The following is a 19249-nucleotide window of genomic DNA, read 5'->3' as shown; positions in this document are numbered from 1 at the left end:
GTACAGTTGCTTATGTTCGAGTGTCCTACACACTGAAAAGACGGGTCTGGTTACTGAGGAACATTGGATTCGGGTGTTGATCTGACAAATCAACTTTTTTCCTAAAAACAACCCTCCACTTTTCTTCAGTAGGGCATCCAGTCCTGGTTGTTAGTTGCTCTAGGCTCTTTGTTTCCACATGCATGGTGAGATGGTGTTTGCCATTAGCCTCCAGCTAGCCCTTTTCTTCCCCACCCTTAGGCATCAGGTATCCTTTTTAGTAGTCTATATCAATGACGTTCCACTTAAAGGATTGCTCCGTTGCCGTCGGAAATTCCGCCAGATTTTACTCTTTTTCAGCTGGATGTCCGTTTCCTTCCGCTTTCTGTGTTATAATTTTAAACTCCAGTGGATTTATGAGGACTATGGTTAACTGCTCTTCAGATCTCTGCAGGGTAAATCCAGACAGCTAGCTACACTATCTGTCCAATCTGAGTTTTCTGTTGCACAACTAAAACAACCTTTGAACGTACACACGTTCCACCAAAACAAGTTCCTTCCCGAGGCTATTTTGCAGAGGCACAGGGGCTTTTCTCCGGTGCTTAGCGCAACCCAAGACGATTGTGATTGGTTTAAAGAAATGCCAATAAAGCAGAGCACGTTTTTCTCCCATCCTGGAATGCTGTGTGGACTAGCCAGACCCTCCTCCGCAGCGCTGTGGAGGAAGGTCTGGCAACGCGAGACTACCTTTTAAGCACCTTGATGCCAGCAGAAATTATTGACCACATAGGCTTTACGGTCAAATCAATAGTCTGAACTCTGGCACTGATCAGTCCTTCTTGACCCTGCTGTGGAGAATTAACCAGACCAAGAGGAGTTTGAGAAGTTCTTTTTCAAGAAACTGCACTAGTTTGGAAAAGCTATAAGACTTGAGCTGATGACACATGCCCTGTTTTGGTGGCTAATTGTGACTTCAGCTGGGATAACAACTACTGAGACAAAGTCAGTTTAATATTACGAATGTATCATAATGAAAACGTTGATTGATAAAGTTGCCTATTTACATCTTTGCCTCAGATTATCCCGAATGCAGAGTGTTTTAATCTTGTTCTGAGTCAACTACATATTAAAATCCCAGGGACATAGCAGTTAAGCAAATATGTGAATATCATAATTCACCGCTTCTTTTTAGTTTTGTTTTTCAGAATCCTCCATGTACAACTAAACCACTGTCACTCTCCTGTATATGAAACAAGTTGTAAATGGTGTCAATAACAAATTTTCTTTTGTAAAAGAGAGGTTTTAATAAGAGGTTTATGGTAACACTATATTTTCTTTTCTGTTTAAATTGCTGATGTACATGAAAGATGTGTAATATAGAAATTGTCACCTTAATAAATTAAATTTAAAAAAAAAAAGTGTGTGTTAGTGCCTTGATGAATGAAAGCATTTGATTATTTACCATGTGTTTATTATTTCTAAATTTGAGTGATTCCAGCAGCAGGGAAAAAAATCTGTTAATGTCTGCAAGAGCCCCTTTGTGGACTTGATAGATGGTAGAATTGGGCAGCCCAAACCACTTTGCACCTGTTGATGTCTACATTACTATATCTACATTTCAAGATAGCCATTTTCCTTGTGCTCCCACTAGGTAGTCTCAGAAATCTTAAATCTCCAACTGTAGTAGAAGTACACAAGGAAATTTGAGGGACGGACGATGGCAAACGGAGAAAAGAGTATCAGAGGGTTGCATTTTACTCAAAATGCAAAAACATTTGGTTACACTTTACGGTATCTACATAAGTGACATGACACTCATGAACATGTCATAAACATAAGTCAAACGTTTATGACATAACGCTTCTGTCAGTGTCATTCAGTTTTTGTCATAACAAGTTAGGGTTAGAGTTCATGTGTCATGACAGTGTCATGTGTTCATGACAGTGTCCTGTCACTCTTATGTAGATACCTTCAAGTAAAGTGTTACTGAGCATTGATATGGACACAAATATACTTCGAGACATGGGTTAACTTAAAATAATTCAGTTTTTGCTACATATAAGTAAATGTAAAGACAATGTTGGCATTGCTTTTGACATGACATTTTTAATGAACCACTGTGGCCTAACTTGCACAAAATGTGTAAACAAGAACATAGAAATGGTCCCTTGGTTATTTTGGCAAAATATATACTACTAGGTAACTGTTCTTACTTTACAGTAAAAGCAGTGTGTATGATTTTAAATAACGTTTTAATTTAAAACAAATAATGAAATTATTTCCCCAGACTTGGAAAAAAAATAATGGATAGTTTGTTTGGTCCATGTCCAGGAAACGTTCCTACAAAGATGATGCTTAAAACTACAAACATGGCTGCTGCAAACAGTTTTGGTCATTGCTCTGAATCTGCTCCAGTGCTACGCCACCATGTTCTATCCCGTCCTCTTCTCTGTCCGTCTGCCCTTCAATGGTGCTGATAGTCCTCGCAGCCTGACAACCCTCGTCATTCCTCCCTTCTCCCTCCTCCTCTTCCTCCTCCTCCTCCTCCTCCTCTCCCTCCTCCTCCTCTCCCATCTCCTCCTCCTCCTCTCCCTCCTCCACCTCTTCCTCCTCCCCGTGTGTTTCCACCTGCTCTTGGCTACCCTTTGAGCTGTCGTCATTCTCTTCGTCATCTCCCCCGGCCCCCGGCCTTTTTTCTTTACTCAGGAACCTTCTTCTTCTTCTCCCATCCTCCCCTCCGTCCTTTTCCTCTGCCATGGGCACTCCCCCCACCTGGTCTCCCTCTGCCTCTCCAGTCCCTCCTTCACTTCCTGTCCCGTTCCCTGCCGCGGGACATTTGTGATCTCTGTAATAGCTCTGTCTGGTGAATCCCTTGTTGCAGGCGGAGCATCTGAAGCGGTAGTTATCTGTGTGAGACTGCTGATGCTCGAGCATGTGGGCCCTGCGGCTGAACGCTTTCTGGCAAAAAAGACACTTGTAGGGTTTGATACCTGGAGGAAAGAGGAGTTTATGAGAATCAATGTAATAATGCCATGAAGGGTTTACCCGCTTTCAGTTCATGTCTTTTGTTAAATGTACAGTATGTAGTTTCAGTGATACAAACAATTCTGAACAACAAGAAACTGGCTTATAGGGGTGCGGGGGGGGGCAATGAAAATCATATGTATCGTGATTTTTTTTGCGACGATTTTTAAAATTGATTCTTTTCCCTAGAATCGTGATTGTTTTTTATTATTAATGAATCACCTAAATATTTTTTGTTTACACGGTACCGCTGACGGCGACTACATCACAAATGCAGAAAATACATGTTATGTACTTCTTTACAAATGAAATAAATATCAGACTGACTGACTGACACGTTTAGTTTTCAGAAATGTCTCATGATATATTGTCCCTAGAAGTGTATTATTCAACTTTAGTTTTTGTTAAAGAAGGAAAAGAAAATCATAATACTCAATACAAATCGAATCGGCACCCATGTATCATGAAAGAATCGAATTGGGACAAAAGCATATCGTCCCAGCCCTACTGGCTTATATGCCAAAAGATGTTTTTTTGTATAATTTTAATTAATCACTTGGCCCTGCAAACATACCCTTAAGATTGGCAGTCAAGTCTCAGGTATGTCTAGAAAACAGTCATTCATCCAACAACAATATTTCCACATTATCAGTTCACTGGTTTTCGTGTAAATCTGTTCAGTTTAAGAAGTAAAGAAATAGATCATGTGGGAAAGGATGTTTCATTATTGCTACAACAGAACAATGCAAACAATATTCCGTTATCTTTGTTTGAATGAAAAGTATTATTGCTATCATTCACTCACCAGAATGTGACAGAATGTGGGCCTTGAGTTTGTCTGGTCTGTTGAATTCTTTGGTGCAGCCTACATGTGTCCTGATGACAAAAACAGAAAGCATTACAGAGAGCATTACATTAAATAAATTGTGAGGAAAGTAAGAATCAAAAAGACAAAAAAGGGACAGAAAAGCACAAGTGAGGAGGAAAAGGAAAAGAAAGATAGACGTAAGAAAAGTTGAAAAGGCTTGAATGATAAAGTAAAATGAAAGAATCAAGTAGGGAAGGAGGGAAGAATGATTTAAATAAGCTAATATGGCTTTTCCATTTGAGAGCCTCACCTAAAGGGACACTTGTATTTCTTGAAGGGTTCATGGATGAGCATGTGTCGCTTCACTTTGTCCTTCCTGTTGAACGTCGCTTCACAGAGGGAACATTTGTATGGCTTTTCACCTGGAAAATGGAATCAGCATCAAACTCACACCTTTGATCGTCATTAATGTGCAGTTCTCGCTTTGATTATGTGATATACGAGTAGGGGTGAGCGTAACTCTAAGTCAAACTAAATCTTTGCCCTGGCATCTTTGCCCTACATCAACATCAACTTGTTCAATCAGTAGTTTACCCAGACATTGTTAAGGGTTTATTTTAACAATAGGTTCTTCCGTCTGTCGCTTTCTGGTGTGATAGGAATAAAGACAGCCACCTAAGTGGCTAAGCAGACACTAAAAATAGTGCTACCTAAGAAAGTCAAACATCAACATCATAGAACATTTCCAGCAATGAGACAGGAACAATATCAACACATCAGCCCTTGACTTAGTTACACAACATAATGCACAATTCGGATCTCAACAGCGCCCCCCCCCCTCCCCCCCGCCACACACACACACACACACACACACCCTCAAAAGAGCGCTACAAACCAGTGTAAACAGCTGTTTCTACACACCTCTACCATGTTGGTTTTGAGTGAGTTTTGTGAATGCTCTGATTAATACATGTAAACAAATAATGCTTTGCTTTAATGACAGTTTAGTTTTAGTTCCTAGTACCTAGCCTTGTCCAATGTGCCTCAGGCTCTGTGGGCTTGTGATGCGTTTGTGACTTTTTCCTCTCCCCCTCTGTGTTCCAGGGCCTCCTGATTTACAAGTGAAGCTCTGAATATAACACATGAATGTACCAAACTCACACAGTAATGTAAAAAAAACTAAAAAAACATTCCCCAGTCTAGAATATGCTATTTCATTATTTTCTCCCCAACCATCTGGCGACCCCCAGAAAGTTTCTCGCGACCCCCTTGGGGGTCCCGACCCCCAGGTTGAGAACCACTGGTCTAGTGGCTTGGCTTAAAGTCTTCTTACTATGAGAATAAATAATAAATATCAGACGGACAAGAAGACTGCTTTGTGGAAGTCTTTCAGACCTGAGTGAATACGTGTGTGCAGTTTGAGGTAGTGCTCTGTCTTGAAGGCTTTCTTGCAGATCTGACACTTGAACCTCCCTCCAACGCCATGAGTGGGGAGGTGGCGTCTGAAGTACCTTTCACACGGGAAAACCTGATGGCCAGCAAGAGAACAGATGAGACACTCAGGCACCGAGGTCTTAAAAATGTGACATGAAAAACAAAAGCCCTGAACGTCTCAAACCTGAACTAGTGAACTGTACATTTTAAGGCAAAGGTAGACTTATCAAAATCAGAATCAGAATCAGAAAAGGTTGTACTGCTACAATAAGTACACTTGTGTTTGGTGGAATTTGCCTTGGTGAAAGGTGCATACATAAACAGACAAACAAACATATTAAACATGAATATGAAATAAACAATAAATACAGAAACTGTCGCATAAGAGGCTGAATGGTTTGAGTGCACAATTTGCAAAGAATATATAGTATGTGCAATGGGCAGATGTAAAGTCAAGGATGAAGGTTAATGTCAATTGTAGTGACTTCGTATGGGGGGGGTTTTACATGCACACCAATATCATACTATTATTCCGAATATGACAATATTACGAATTTGATACAGGTCATGTAAACAGCATATTCTGGTTGGATATTTATAATAGGGCCTTTTTCTGAATATAGCATTTTCCGAGACATGTGGGATATTCTGGTATTATTCGGGTTTTAAAGGCATTCTTTTGACATGTATACAGCGCATTCGGAATATGTGTCTCAATCTGGGTTTTTACCGCAGTTTACGGCGTCTTGCCCTGTTTACGGCTTATGGTCAGCTTTGTGCGTTGCTATGGTTTCTGTACACAAACCAACAAGCCAACAGTATGCAAAGCTGCAGACCCGATAAGAAGGAGAAACACAGCTACTTTTAAACATTACCAAAAGACTTGGATATCAACAGGTTTTTGGATATGCGCACACATTGCTACGCCGACCTTTTCAAGAAGCTGGTTAAGGGAATGAAAGAGGGACACCGTGTTCGCACGGTCCAACAAGTCCGCCACCGGTGGAAAACTGTGAAATTATCGTATTTTGCACGGCTACATGTAAAAAGGAATATTAGTGGAATATTCACTTTCATTAGCCATGTAAACAGCTTAGTCAGAATATTATGTGCATGTAAACGTAGTTAGTGTCAGTGGAGGTCCGGGGCTCTGTTGGTGAGGCTGACTGAGTGCAGAGGGACTACTGTATGACTACTGTAACTTCTAGAGTCCAAATATCATTACAATAATAGCTAACCATGCTGGCTCTTTACATGAGGACAGCTTAACAGATTCCAAAGGTGTATAGTTTGAATGTGTACAAAGCAGTGTGTACAGTATGCTACCTTTTGACAGTGTGGGCAGGGAAAGTTGTGCGTGGCAGTCAGCAGATGTTGTTCCAATGCCTCCTGGGTAGAATATCGGCTTTGACACTTCACACACCTGAGGTGAAACACAAGAACAAAAAAAAGTCATGTTTTTGTTAAAATAACGTACCACCCAACTACAGTAACATACCAGTTGTCTCCTCTTCTTCAAGAGCGTCATCTATGAGAGAGACTTTCTCTCACCTGCCCCACCTCAAAGACGCTGAGGCCATTTCAGCTGACTTTGGGATGCCAGTGTTCTTCCCTCTGTTCTGCTATAATTACAATGTAATCAACGCACAGGTAAGAGTGACTGAGCTGACCTGTAGATGGTGGTTTCCTTGTGTGTGCTCTGTTGTGGGCAGAAGCAGTGGGAGTACTGGTGGACTCCCAGTTCAAACAGTGATGGGAACACCTTGTTGCAGAGGTGGCAGCGGTAGGTCAGCTGCTCCTGGTGCGTCCTGATATGCTCCAGGAACTGGTCCAACTTCTGGAAGGTCTGGGAGCAGGACTTCAACACACACTTGTAAACCTGGGAAGTAAACATGGTTAATTAATCTTGTCATGTAAGAAATAAATTAAAATCATCCAGTGTTTTTTCAATGTCTTATCCCATTTAATCCAAATCACGTATACATTATTACTGCCCACCATTTTCTAAAGCATACCCTTACATGTATTTTTGCATGAGTGATGCGGACCTGGATGATTCTGCATCGATGCAGTGACAGACCATAATCGATTATTGCCTACTGATGTTACTTGTCGATTTTACAGTGGCTGCTTTTTTTGTTTTTGCCTTTTGCCTGTTGTCTGCTGAGTTCAGACTCCACTACATTCAGGAAGTGTCTTTTTTAAGAGCAGATACAATAAAAAGGGGAGTTCATATATATATATATATATATATATATATATATGACTGCTTGAATTTGTTGATGAAAACCATGTGTAGCAATATATAATATTGAGGAGGTGACGCATCGTGATGCTTTGTGATATCGAAACGATTCAAATAGTTGAAAGGATAATCGAAAACCCGAATCCAATCGTGAGACCAGTGAAGATTCACACCACTATGCTGTACTTGATCATACTTGATATTTCTTGTCAAAACTACTTTAAAGTGCCCATATTATGAAAAAATCACTTTTTCTGGGATTTGGGGTGTTCTGTTGTGTCTCTGGTGCTTCCACACACATACAAACTTTGAAAAAAATCCACCCATGCTGTTTAGAGTGAGATACGGTTTCTGAATGTGTCCTGCCTTCAGTCTCTGGGTGAGCTGTTCAAAATCAGCACGGCTTGTGATGTCACAAGCCGAAACGAGCAGGCTAACCGCAACCATTAGCTCGTAGCGTTAGCATGCTAACGCTATGGCTAACGCTAGCATGCTACCTCGTTCTCAATAGCAAAGCACTGCTACAATACACACAAGTTCACCATAATCTACAAAAGAACTACTTACATGTGCACCCTCATTTAGAAGTCTCCCAGCTAATCCTGCCTTGTAACTGAGCAAAGTTGTAGAAACAGCCTTTCTTTTACTGTCTATGGAGCTAGCTAGCTGACATGATCTACATCTGAGCTACTGGGCATGTGCAGTGCAATCAAAGATAGTACAGAAGAAGAAGAAGAAAAGAGGTCTCACTCTGTAGCTAAAACAGAGACCAGCTGAAAAGAGGATCTGCAGCAGTGAGAGAGAGCTCTGCAGTACAACACAAATATGGTGTTTTTTGAAAATTAAACCATGTAAACCTATTCTGGTACAACCTTAAAATACAATTATGAACCTGAAAATGAGCATAATATGGCTGCTTTAAAACGTCTGCTACTGTTGGAAGAGGCCAGGAGCTCTTCTGTTAGATAATCAATCCCATGAGACAAAAAGTAAGCAAACATGGACTCTGTACTCACCTGCTCCCCTTTGTGCTGGGTCATGTGAGACTTGAGCTGGAAGTAGGTCTTAAACTTGCTGGCGCAGAACTGGCACTGGTAGGAGCGGTCTATTACAACTATCTGTTGGCTCGGAGCTTGGCATTGTTGGTCCTGGTTGGACTGTAGCTGAGGAAGACCGTTCTGCTCGGCTTCCCCTCGGCTGCCCTCCGGATCAGCCTCAGGCGTGCTCTCCTCCAACTCTCCTGGAGCTTCTGGAATCAAGCATTGTATTCACAAACAACTTTAAAGCAAAAGTGTATTTCGGTATGTGGTGTCAAACTGTGGCATTCATTGGATAATGATTTTGAGCGTAGTCAATCAATATCATTCAGTTCAAGAAAATGTATAAGACAAAAAAAAAATTAAAGTTGCCAGATACATTTATTTACATTATTGTTATCATTATTATTTTCTTTTGTTTTTGGTCTTCTCTCTCTCTCTTTCCTATGTAAAATTAACTGTTAACTGAGTGACAGTCTATCTATTTCTGTTTGTTTTATTATCTGAGAAAGGGGCTGGGAAAATAAGATGTCTTCATTCAGCTCCTTTCCGATCATGGATATGTGATGTTGTATAGAAAATAATTTTTGCGGTTCGATTATAAAATGTGTCTGTGTCCATGAGCGAATGTGTGAAGTGAAGTATTTACTGTAAAGGCTGGAGATGTAAATCTGATGAAGGATCAGTAGCGGTTATTACTATGTAGGACACAAGTGAAAGTAACCTACAACTCAATAAATAACAGATGTTATTTTTAGCATAGGTGTACTTTGTCTCACATTGCCAGACCTGCCTCCACAGCGCTGCTGAGGAGGGTCTGGCTAGTCCACACATCATTCCGGGATGGGAGAAAAAAACGTGCTCTGGTTTATTGTTCCAAATTTAATGGAGCCTTTTATACATTGTTGTGTTTCTTTAGAAATAAACAATGGACAAATAGAGTCTTTAAACGCTTCAGATGTAAAGTTATTCGCTGTCAAAGTGACGTCAAAATGAATGGCAGTCAATGGAATGCTAACGGCAGGTGATGGCTTGGTAGCATCAAAATAGCGCCATAGGAGGTTCGCGGTCCGAGGAGAAGCTTACCCCCTTGGCCGCAGCAAAATAGCCTCGGGAAAGAACTTGTTTTGGTGGAACATGTGTACGTTCAAAGGTTGTTTTAGTCGTGCAACAGAAAACTCAGATTCGACGGATAGTCTAGCTAGCTGTCTCAATTTACCCTGCAGAGATCTGAGGAGCAGTTAACCATAGTCCTCATAAATCAACCAGAGTTTAAAATTACAACACAAAGAAAGCGGAAGGTAACTGACATCCAGCTGAAAATTAGGGACATCTGGCAGAATTTCCGGCGGCATGGGAGCAATCCTGGAAGTGGAACGTCGTGGATATAGACTAAGGTGTACCTAATGAACAGGCGTCCAACTCTATGTGTTCATTAATATAATTTACATACAATGCATGATTATTGGAATGTATCAGTAGGATGTAAACAGATATTACCTGTTTGAACTCCCTCTTCTGTTTGTGTTTGACAGTTCTGCTGCTGTGACCCCTCCTCCTCTGGTTCACCCTGCTGCTGCTGCTGCTGCTGCTGCTGCTGCTCCCCGCCTCCCTCCACCTCATTGGATGACACTGGTACCACCTTTACTGTGATTGGTAATCTGGACACTGTGCTGGCCACGCCCATAGGCCACACCTTTAAGATAAAGAAAGTTATTATTTTGACTGTGTTGTTGGCACTGTGCTGCATTCACATCTTATGGGAATAATCAAAGGATGTGCTTTACGATACATTTTACCGGCATTGGTTAATTTACTATTTTACGCTACACCCTTCCCCCAAACAGTCATTGTCATTGTCCAATCATAGCTAAGCAACTGTAACTAGACACAGCAGGTCTGTCAACCTTTTGGATTTGACCACGTGTACACAGAGCTTATGGAGAGTTTGGAGCGTGGTCTTTACAAGAGCAAAATACAAGTGCAAAAGTTAAACGTTGCGTTTCTGTGCCTTTAAAGCCTCTGAACACCCACAGGTGTTTTGAGTTATTCTGGCTGATTAGACCTCTGCTCAGGTTGAAGGTGGGCTGGAACTTTGATGGGAATTTATTATGTTTCATCTACCAATAAGAATGATAAAGGTGTTATTTGTTGTCAATCAATCAGTCTAAACACACCCACACAGTCCTGGGAAGAGGGCTAATCAGCCAGAATAACTGAAGACACCTGTGTGGGTGTCCAGGGCCTTTAATTAATGTAAGCTTAAAACGTTAGCATGTGTGGCTAACTAGCTTACTACCTACAGTAGTAACCCAGCATTACTTTTAAAGCCAGGGAGCATGTCATACTCTGTGGGGTTAAAGGTCACATTAAAAGAAAAGATATGGACCTTTTTTCACGGCAGACATTTTGACTTGGCATAGTAGGAAAAGCACAGCTGAAATTGATAACCTTAACGATGGCTCAATTCCATCAAGTGTCCCAGTAAGCTGTTTCAGTGAGTCAGAATGCACAATACCAGGGCCTCTCCTAAGTGGAATGCAGCCATCATTAATGGTTTTGAATACACCTGCGTTTTTCCTACTATGACATGTCAACATGTCTGCCGTGAAAAAAGGTCTATTCTCGAAAGCATTTCCACTCTAGTATTTCCCCCCTGTGAGGTCCTAGATGCCACTGTATCAGAGTTTAGACTAATGTAGCTGCTCTGTCCTCCTCATTGTCGGATTTGGAGTTTACACTCCAGCATCCCCATGCAAAATGTTACGTTCACCAAACACATTGGTTAGTCCTCATCCTGAATACCTTTTCTCTTGAAAAGTAAAACAAACTGTAGCTTCCAAGCATCCTGACAGGATTTATCTGATCTTACATTTTTTCCTTATCGTACTTACAATAGTAGGACTAATTAGTTCTAAACTGCAATACAAGAACAATGCTGTTTCTTTATTTCCATGACTTCTACATGGATGCTTACTTTTTGCCTTGGGCATGCAGTTTTAACCACAGTTTTCTTTAGCATGATAGCATGTATCAATTGCATCAATTGCATATTGGTGACCCTTTTACACGGTTCTCGTTTTAAATGAGTCAGCTTGAAACATACAGTGGGTCAGTGGGAGACTGGGTTTTACATTAACTCATGGAGCTAATGCTAGCGTCAGCTTAATTAGCGAACTATAGCTACACCGGATAAATTCTGCTGGTGGCTGTTGTCATTTCAGTCTGCTAAATAAAGGGTCACCGGCTAGAAATGAGAAGCCTGCTTTTGTCAACCTCTGCCTGAAATCAAGCACTTGTTTCAAAAATGGCTAGGAATTCCACAAGGTAAATCTGTCACTTATTGTAAACTGCATACTGTATGTGCTGTGACAAGAGTGAAAAACTTGACAGGCGTAGCATGAGTTATTAAGGGGGGCAGGGCTTAGCGAATGGTCAATTAGAAAATATTTGGGCTAGCGTTGTTTGTAAGAATTTGTATGCTTAATTTTATCCAGACTTTTATGCATATGACATCAACCCCATTGTGATGACTATTGAGGATGTTTTTCTGTGGGGAGTAAACACTTTTGAAAAGAAGTATGGATTTATCACAAACTATTCAGAACCTTGTGTGTCTGCATGTGTTTCTTCACGTTGGACTTTTGGGCAAAAGCTCGGCCACAGACGATGCACTGAAATGGTTTCTCTCCTGTGTGACTGTAGAAAGAAAAAGGTTAGAGGCCATTACCAGAAAGGGAAATTGAGTCAATTTCTTCCAGGTTAAAGTCTATTTTTAGATGGGGACAGTCTACCATGCTGGCCAGTAACTCACCTTCGAATGTGCTGCTGAAGATCAAAGTTTTTTGAGAAGATTTTGTCACAGAAATTACACTTCAGCTTTGGAACTTTCCCCTTCAGCTGCTCTGCTAAGGAGTAGAAATTAAGTGCATGAATATTTATCCTACGGTGATCATCGTACAGTGAAGCGACTGGGATGAGGATCAGCACCTCTAAATCTGAGGCCATGGTTCTCAGCAGGAAACCGATGGAGTGCCTTCTCCAGGTAGGGAATGAGTCCTTACCCCAAGTGAAGGAGTTCAAGTACCTTGGAGTCTTGTTCGCGAGTGAGGGAACAATGGAGCGGGAGATTGGTCGGAGAATCGGCGCAGCGGGTGCGGTATTACACTCAATTTATCGCACCGTTGTGACGAAAAGAGAGCTGAGCCAGAAGGCAAAGCTCTCAATCTACCGGTCAGTTTTCGTTCCTACCCTCACCTATGGTCATGAAGGCTGGGTCATGACCGAAAGAACGAGATCCAGGGTACAAGCGGCCGAAATGGGTTTCCTCAGGAGGGTGGCTGGCGTCTCCCTTAGAGATAGGGTGAGAAGCTCAGTCATCCGTGAGGAGCTCGGAGTAGAGCCGCTGCTCCTTCGTGTCGAAAGGAGCCAGTTGAGGTGGTTTGGGCATCTGGTAAGGATGCCCCCTGGGCGCCTCCCTAGGGAGGTTTTCCAGGCACGTCCAGCTGGGAGGAGGCCTCGGGGAAGACCCAGGACTAGGTGGCCAACCTGGCCTGGGAACGCCTCAGGATCCCCCAGTCAGAGCTGGTTAATGTGGCTCGGGAAAGGGAAGTTTGGGGTCCCCTGCTGGAGCTGCTACCCCCGCGACCCGTTACCGGATAAGTGGAAGAAGATGATGATGATGATGATGATGATCATCGTACATACGTTCATATCCATGGTCATTATGTGCCGTTTCATTAATTATTAACTGCAGCCTATACGTTTTATAACTGACTGGCTTTGAATGGATTTGACAGTAGTAGTATGTAGGAATACATTTTTTCAGTGGTGGAAGCTGTGGCAGTAGTAGTACTAGAACTTTAAATTGAGATGTGAAGTGTCTCTGATCTAAATGTTGGTTCAGAGAATTTTCCTTCATGTCGTTTCCATTCGGTATGAAGTTAGTCAAATGTAAAGAGTTTGTGAAACAGCATAGAATATCACATATGAATGGTGCGAAAAAAAGACAAACTTGCAATGTCCCTTGATGTTTTTCCCTCACATACCTGCGGCTCCATCAGAGCTTTTTTTGCTACTCCTTGATCGTTTGGGAATGATAACCTTTTCAAAGTCGCCCAGCTCTGTCAGGTTGGTGGTGATGCTGCAGGTCTTTGTTTTGGTGCACTGCTTCCCGGGGCTGTAGACAGGAGGGGTGTTGAATGACTGGCTCTCCACACACTGACTGGGCACCTGAGGGAGACACACGGGCTCAGTGCTTTGTCTTAGACTGCTTTACAGTTTCGGTCTTCTGTGCATACAAGTACACGCCTTATCTGATCAAGATATTTATTCATTCATTCATTCATTTGGAGTTTTCTTTAAAGCCATAGTGCGTAGTTTCTGTCTCCCCCATGAGGAATTGTAAGTAATGACAACAACACTGTCGTTGCATCCACCTGCCGCAAGCCTTCGGTGATCGCGCATGTGGTTAACTGCTCCTCAGATCTCTGCAGGGTAAATCCAGGCAGCTAGCTAGACTATCTGTCCAATCTGAGTTTTCTTTTGCCCGACTAAAACAACCTTTTGAACGTACACACGTTCCACCAAAACAAGTTCCCTCCCCTGGCTATTTTGCAGCGGCATCGTGGCTCCGTCCGGCGCTTAGCACTGCCCAAGATGATTGTGATTGGTTTAAAGAAATGCCAATAAAGCAGAGCACGTCTTTCTCCCATCCCCGAATGTTGTGTGGACTAGCCAGACCCTCCTCCGCAGCATAGACTAGTATTGCATCAACTCATTTGGCAATGGCTTGAATGTAACGGATGTCCATTAATATCAAATAATGGCGCACTATAGCTTTAATATTTTTACTTCAGCCATTACGGACAGAAATTGTTTCAATGTTTTTTTTACGTGCAACACTAGAATGTCTAGATTTAAATGGTGCATACATAGCATATGTAATACTGAGATGGTAACCACACAGGCAGCTTTACTCACTTGTACAGGATGGAAGGGGTGCAAACCCAACATGTGGATCTCTGCACCACCACCACCCCCAGCCATATGGGGCAGTGTGCTGTACACCTGGACAACTGAGTTGCTGTGGCTCACTGGGACCTGTGAGGAGAGAGGCTGCTGGGTGGGCTGTCCAGCTGGCAGAGGGTGGGCCGATGTCTGGTCAGAGGGCTGCGGGTGGGAGGACTGCTGCTGCTGATGCTGCTGATGCTGATGCTGGTGCTGCTGCTGCTGCTGTTGGTGCTGCTGTTGCTGTTGGTGCTGCTGTTGCTGTTGGTGCTGCTGTTGTTGGTGCTGCTGTTGTTGTTGTTGTTGTTGCTGCTGCTGTTGCTGTTGCTGTTGCTGTTGCTGTTGCTGTTGTTGCTGCTGCTGTTGGTGATGGTGATGATGATGATGGTGGTGGTGGTGATGGTGCTGCAGGTAAGATACACCAGCTGTGTGCATGCTCAGGTTACTCTGCAACATAACAGGTAGCAGATTGATTTGTTAATAGTGCAGCAAAAATGTTTATATATATATATATATATAGATAGATAGATAGTACGCTCAGAATGACTCAAAATTAGGGCTGCACAATATATCTTTTTTTTATCGTCATCACGATACCAACTGGCACAATAATCACATCGTGAAAGGCGGCAACATATCGCAAAAGACACTCAGAGATTTTTTATGTCGAAAGAAAATATCAGTAGAAAACTGCACTTTAAAATGTAACCGTCACTCTTTTTTTGGTGGTGCCTTTTATATTCAATTTAAGGTTCAATTTGTTCAATAAAAGAATGTTGGAAATGATTTAATTTGTTTTAAATTCAATAAGCAATTAGTTGTATTTTAGCAGAATAGTGAAAGCAGCAGAAAGGCAGATCTGTTCTGTTTATTTCTCACAAGTAATTTTGTTTTAAAGCAATGTTCAACAACGTTATTGCATATTTTTTCTCATATCGTGCAGCCCTACTCAAAATGGACATTTTTTTAGCTTATGTTCTCCGAATCATCTCACACTTTTGGTGATTTTGGTGGCTTTAAATAGAAAGCATGACACACAGTGACTGGCAAGGATGTGATGCTTCGTACACAAGGTACACAAAAGTGACAGGAGGCCAAACATCTACTGTGTAATGTTGAGCTGTGTTACCTGTATAGGCGTCTGCATCGTGGCCATAGGCTGGTCGATGGAGGTGAAGGCTGAGATAGCCGACATGAGGACATCGTCACTGACCAGCACGTTGCCTTGGACCAGAGTGTGTGTCAAAGGGGAGGGAGGGACTGTGATGTAGGTGGATACCTGATGTAGAAGTAGGGAGTAATACACAAAACATAATATGAGTAATATAAACAAACACAAGTGAGGAAAGCATGCACAATTGTGTAAAAATGTATCACTTTTAATTACTTTGCTTAATACCATCATCACATAAATATTTGTCTTCGTACCAGAAGACAAAATGAATGTTACTGCATGTTTTATCTTAACATAGATCTAGAAATTCTAGCATTTTCTTTTTTTCTCTTCGTAGTCCTGCTCTCACTGTTCCTCTTTTACAACAATTCAAATAACATTCTATTCTAAAAGCATCTTTATTCTGTTTGTTATATTTACAGTTTCCCTTTTTGTATTCTACTGCTCCTTTGTCCTCACATACACATTCATGTACTTATTATTTGAACATCAGTCACTTCCTTCTTTCTGCCATCTAGATTTACAAGCTTACAGGGTACATTTGTAGTCTTTTTTTTTTTACAACTTTTACAGTATATACTGGTTGTTACAGATGAAAACAACACAATATGGAACAAACACTTTATCGTTCACCCCATAAAAACACCCTAACTAACTTCACCTGTCTGTTGGCAGGAGTCTGTGGTCCAGAGCTTATTGAGGGGACCGGTGTGTAGCCATTGGAGGAGGCCAAGGACACTGTGGACAGGGAGGGGACGCTAGATGCGCACTGCTCCCTCTTGTGTGTCATGAAGGCTGGCAGAGAATTGAACTGTTTCTTACACTTCCCACACAGGAACACATCTTCGTCGTCTGTAGGAAGGACAAACATAAGAGGTTTCAAGCACCTACAGGGCTTTAAACTGCAGTAAATGTTAATTTATTAATACAACTAATCAAAAGAGCACTTTGGCCATACAGCATGTGGTGATGGCGCATTTTACATTTCAAGCAGTAGCAAACAAGGTCATTATCGTGAGCAGGGGGGGAAAAAAGCCTCCGTGGCACACAGTCACAGGCTACTGGCAACACTTGATGTTCTGCACGTGCTGTTGGCCTGGCCTCATGTCGCAAAATCATCAATCATGAAAATGATTCAGTTTTTCATAGCCAGGGTTCAACACAACTTAACATATAGCCTGAGTGACACTGCACCAGACCCCCACTACACCGAAACTTTCCAGCAGTGAGCCCACATGGCGACTGGCCAGTGTTACTCTCAGACTGGGCCTGACCAGACCTGATGGGTCCAGGCCCTGCAACCAGACTCTCGCCTGTTACCTCCCCTTACTGACATGGCTCCTGGAGGGGGCCTTGAGCCCCATAGAAGTCTTTGAATCAACCGCTAATCTTGCCACTCACCTGGGACCAGTTTGCCTTGTGAGATCCTACATGGACCTGATACACAGCTCCCACGGTCACATGGAGACACAAACCCTTTCACCATAAGAGGTGGCAATTATAAAGGGATTGTCCTAATTTTGTGTAGTAAAACAGCTATGCATTTTTTGATATGGCACAAGCGCAAGTTGCAATGTCGCAACATCAGGGAGATACAAGTAAATGCTGCTAGTATAAAATAAATGAATCCAAATTGGCACTATTTCACAAAGCAAATGTCACATATTTAATGAGTGGGGCTATTGTTGAAGCCATATTGAAGTTATATATTTTTGAATTAAGCTGATACTGTGTTAAAGACAGTATTCCTATTTCTATATATAAATAAGCCAATTACAAATAACAGAGGGTCACTGGCTTCATAATGGTAGGCTTTTTATTATTTCTGTTTGTTTGGATATCACTCAGCTGGTATTTACTGTATTTGCTGTATATACCCATAGACTGGATAGCGGACGTCCCAGAGACATTCTGGTTGTTTGGGTCAGGAACTCCACCTTGGCCATCCAGCAGAGACTGGACCGCCAACACTGTCTGGTTGTCCATGCCTTAAGAGGAAGAAGAGAAGGGTGGAAAAACACATAATAAGTCACATGCTGTAAAGCTTTATTGTATTCCAGGCACTCAATGGCTGTATGTTTCACTAAGATCTGAAAGTATGAATGTTAAAGGGTCTAAGTAATAAGCCGAAAGGGAAGTGTGTCTGGCCCTGAAGATGGAAGGGAACCTGTGTTTTGTTCAAATACATTTTCAAAGAAACACTCACAGTCTGGTAAACCTTCAGATGAAAAATTAAAAAATGGTGCATGCTTTAAGGCAAGGCATCAGCAGCTTTATATTGTGGTATATTCAGCTCTTCAGCTCTACTTGCCCTATATTGATCTTAGAATTATTTTTTTGGGAAGAATGTACACAAATCAACTGATTAATACCTCAGGAAACTAATATACACAAGGGTCGCTGTAAATTGACTACCGGCCAACACAGACACACAATTAGCCCTTAGAGTAGCAAACAGCTTTATCCATCAGGCTGTCAGGAAACTGAACTCTCTCCCCTCTCTACCCCCTCTCTCTCTGCCCACAAAAGTTGCTGCTTCCTGCTGTTTCTTTTTGTCCATAGCATCTTTTTGCACAAAAACTCTTGACTCTGAAGTTGCTGTTGCATTTTTGCACATCTTTCTGCTCTACCACAACACATCATATAAACATTTGTGCTGCTTGTGACATTCTTGTGTTTTTGTCTTGTGATCTTGTCTTGTGATATTGTTGCCGTTTCTTGTTTTAGTGTTAGGAAAAATGTCTGTTGAGCACTTTTTTTTTTACTCTTGTGGTAGGAATCTGTGCATTTGTTCTTCTTCACCGTGGGATGGTGAGAAAAGAACTTTCGATTCCTCTGCATGTCTAGTATATGTGAAGAAATTGACAATAAAGCTGACTTGACCAGAGTACTAATAGCAACAATTCAGTCTGCTGCAAAAATGTCAAATGCAGTCTGAACAGGAAAAGGGAAGCATATAATGGTATTGCCTGACTGCAATATGATGAGAAAGACTAACAGTCGTAAGCTGTCTATAAGGTCTGAACAATAATCAATCTGTGTGTTTACAGTCATAGTCACTCTTCTCTGTATGGGATGTTTTGATTGTTATAAGGAAAATAGACGAATTTCCATCGCTTTAGAGTTTTCTGCACATCAGATGGTCCTAGTATATTGACGTTGTTTAAAATACACATTCACGTTTTATTCTAGTTGCAATTACGTGGTTATTAACACATAATTCCTACCTTCAAGCACTTCAAATATTGCTTGCGCCATCTTGTAGCTCCTCTGTTGCGCAATAGGCGCTCGACTAGCCGGGGCTGCCTGTTGAAGTACGCTCCCCTCAACTCAGGAAATTACAAGGAAAACCTAGAATTTGGAGGCAAACATTGCCTTATTGATGTTCACAATAAGACTGACGGGGGGCTAAACATTTTGTATAGACTGGAAGTACAGTTTGTTTGTTTGCCTGAAGCCATCAAAACATTACATCGTTGCTCCAAACAACATTTTCCCACTTGATACAAAAATAAACATAGGACGTGACGCACTTGAGT

General features: G+C 41.8%; 1 protein-coding gene across 3 annotated transcripts; it reads right to left on the bottom strand.

Annotated features, from left to right (window-relative positions):
* Positions 1 to 2065: 2065 nt before the first annotated feature.
* znf341 (zinc finger protein 341) lies at positions 2066 to 19173 on the bottom strand. Of its 3 annotated transcripts, none has more exons than XM_036008271.1 (16): positions 18938 to 19173; positions 17570 to 17698; positions 16372 to 16562; positions 15666 to 15815; positions 14510 to 14983; positions 13576 to 13759; positions 12342 to 12435; positions 12136 to 12226; positions 10028 to 10223; positions 8507 to 8739; positions 6916 to 7124; positions 6572 to 6668; positions 5207 to 5339; positions 4122 to 4233; positions 3809 to 3879; positions 2066 to 2969 (listed from the first exon to the last, which is right to left on the bottom strand). In XM_036008271.1, exons 1-16 carry the CDS (start codon positions 18966 to 18968, stop codon positions 2341 to 2343), a joined length of 3024 nt encoding a protein of 1007 aa, XP_035864164.1. In that variant the 5' UTR covers positions 18969 to 19173; the 3' UTR covers positions 2066 to 2340. The 3 variants fall into 3 exon arrangements, with proteins under 3 accessions (XP_035864164.1, XP_035864165.1, XP_035864166.1); XM_036008272.1 differs by having other exon boundaries at positions 12342 to 12432; XM_036008273.1 differs by having other exon boundaries at positions 17588 to 17698; positions 18938 to 19172.
* Positions 19174 to 19249: the final 76 nt, after the last annotated feature.

This window comes from Sander lucioperca, chromosome 12 (assembly GCF_008315115.2).
Source record: "Sander lucioperca isolate FBNREF2018 chromosome 12, SLUC_FBN_1.2, whole genome shotgun sequence".
In the NCBI taxonomy this organism is placed as follows: Eukaryota; Metazoa; Chordata; class Actinopteri; order Perciformes; family Percidae; genus Sander; species Sander lucioperca.
This window is presented reverse-complemented; position numbering and strand designations above follow the sequence as displayed.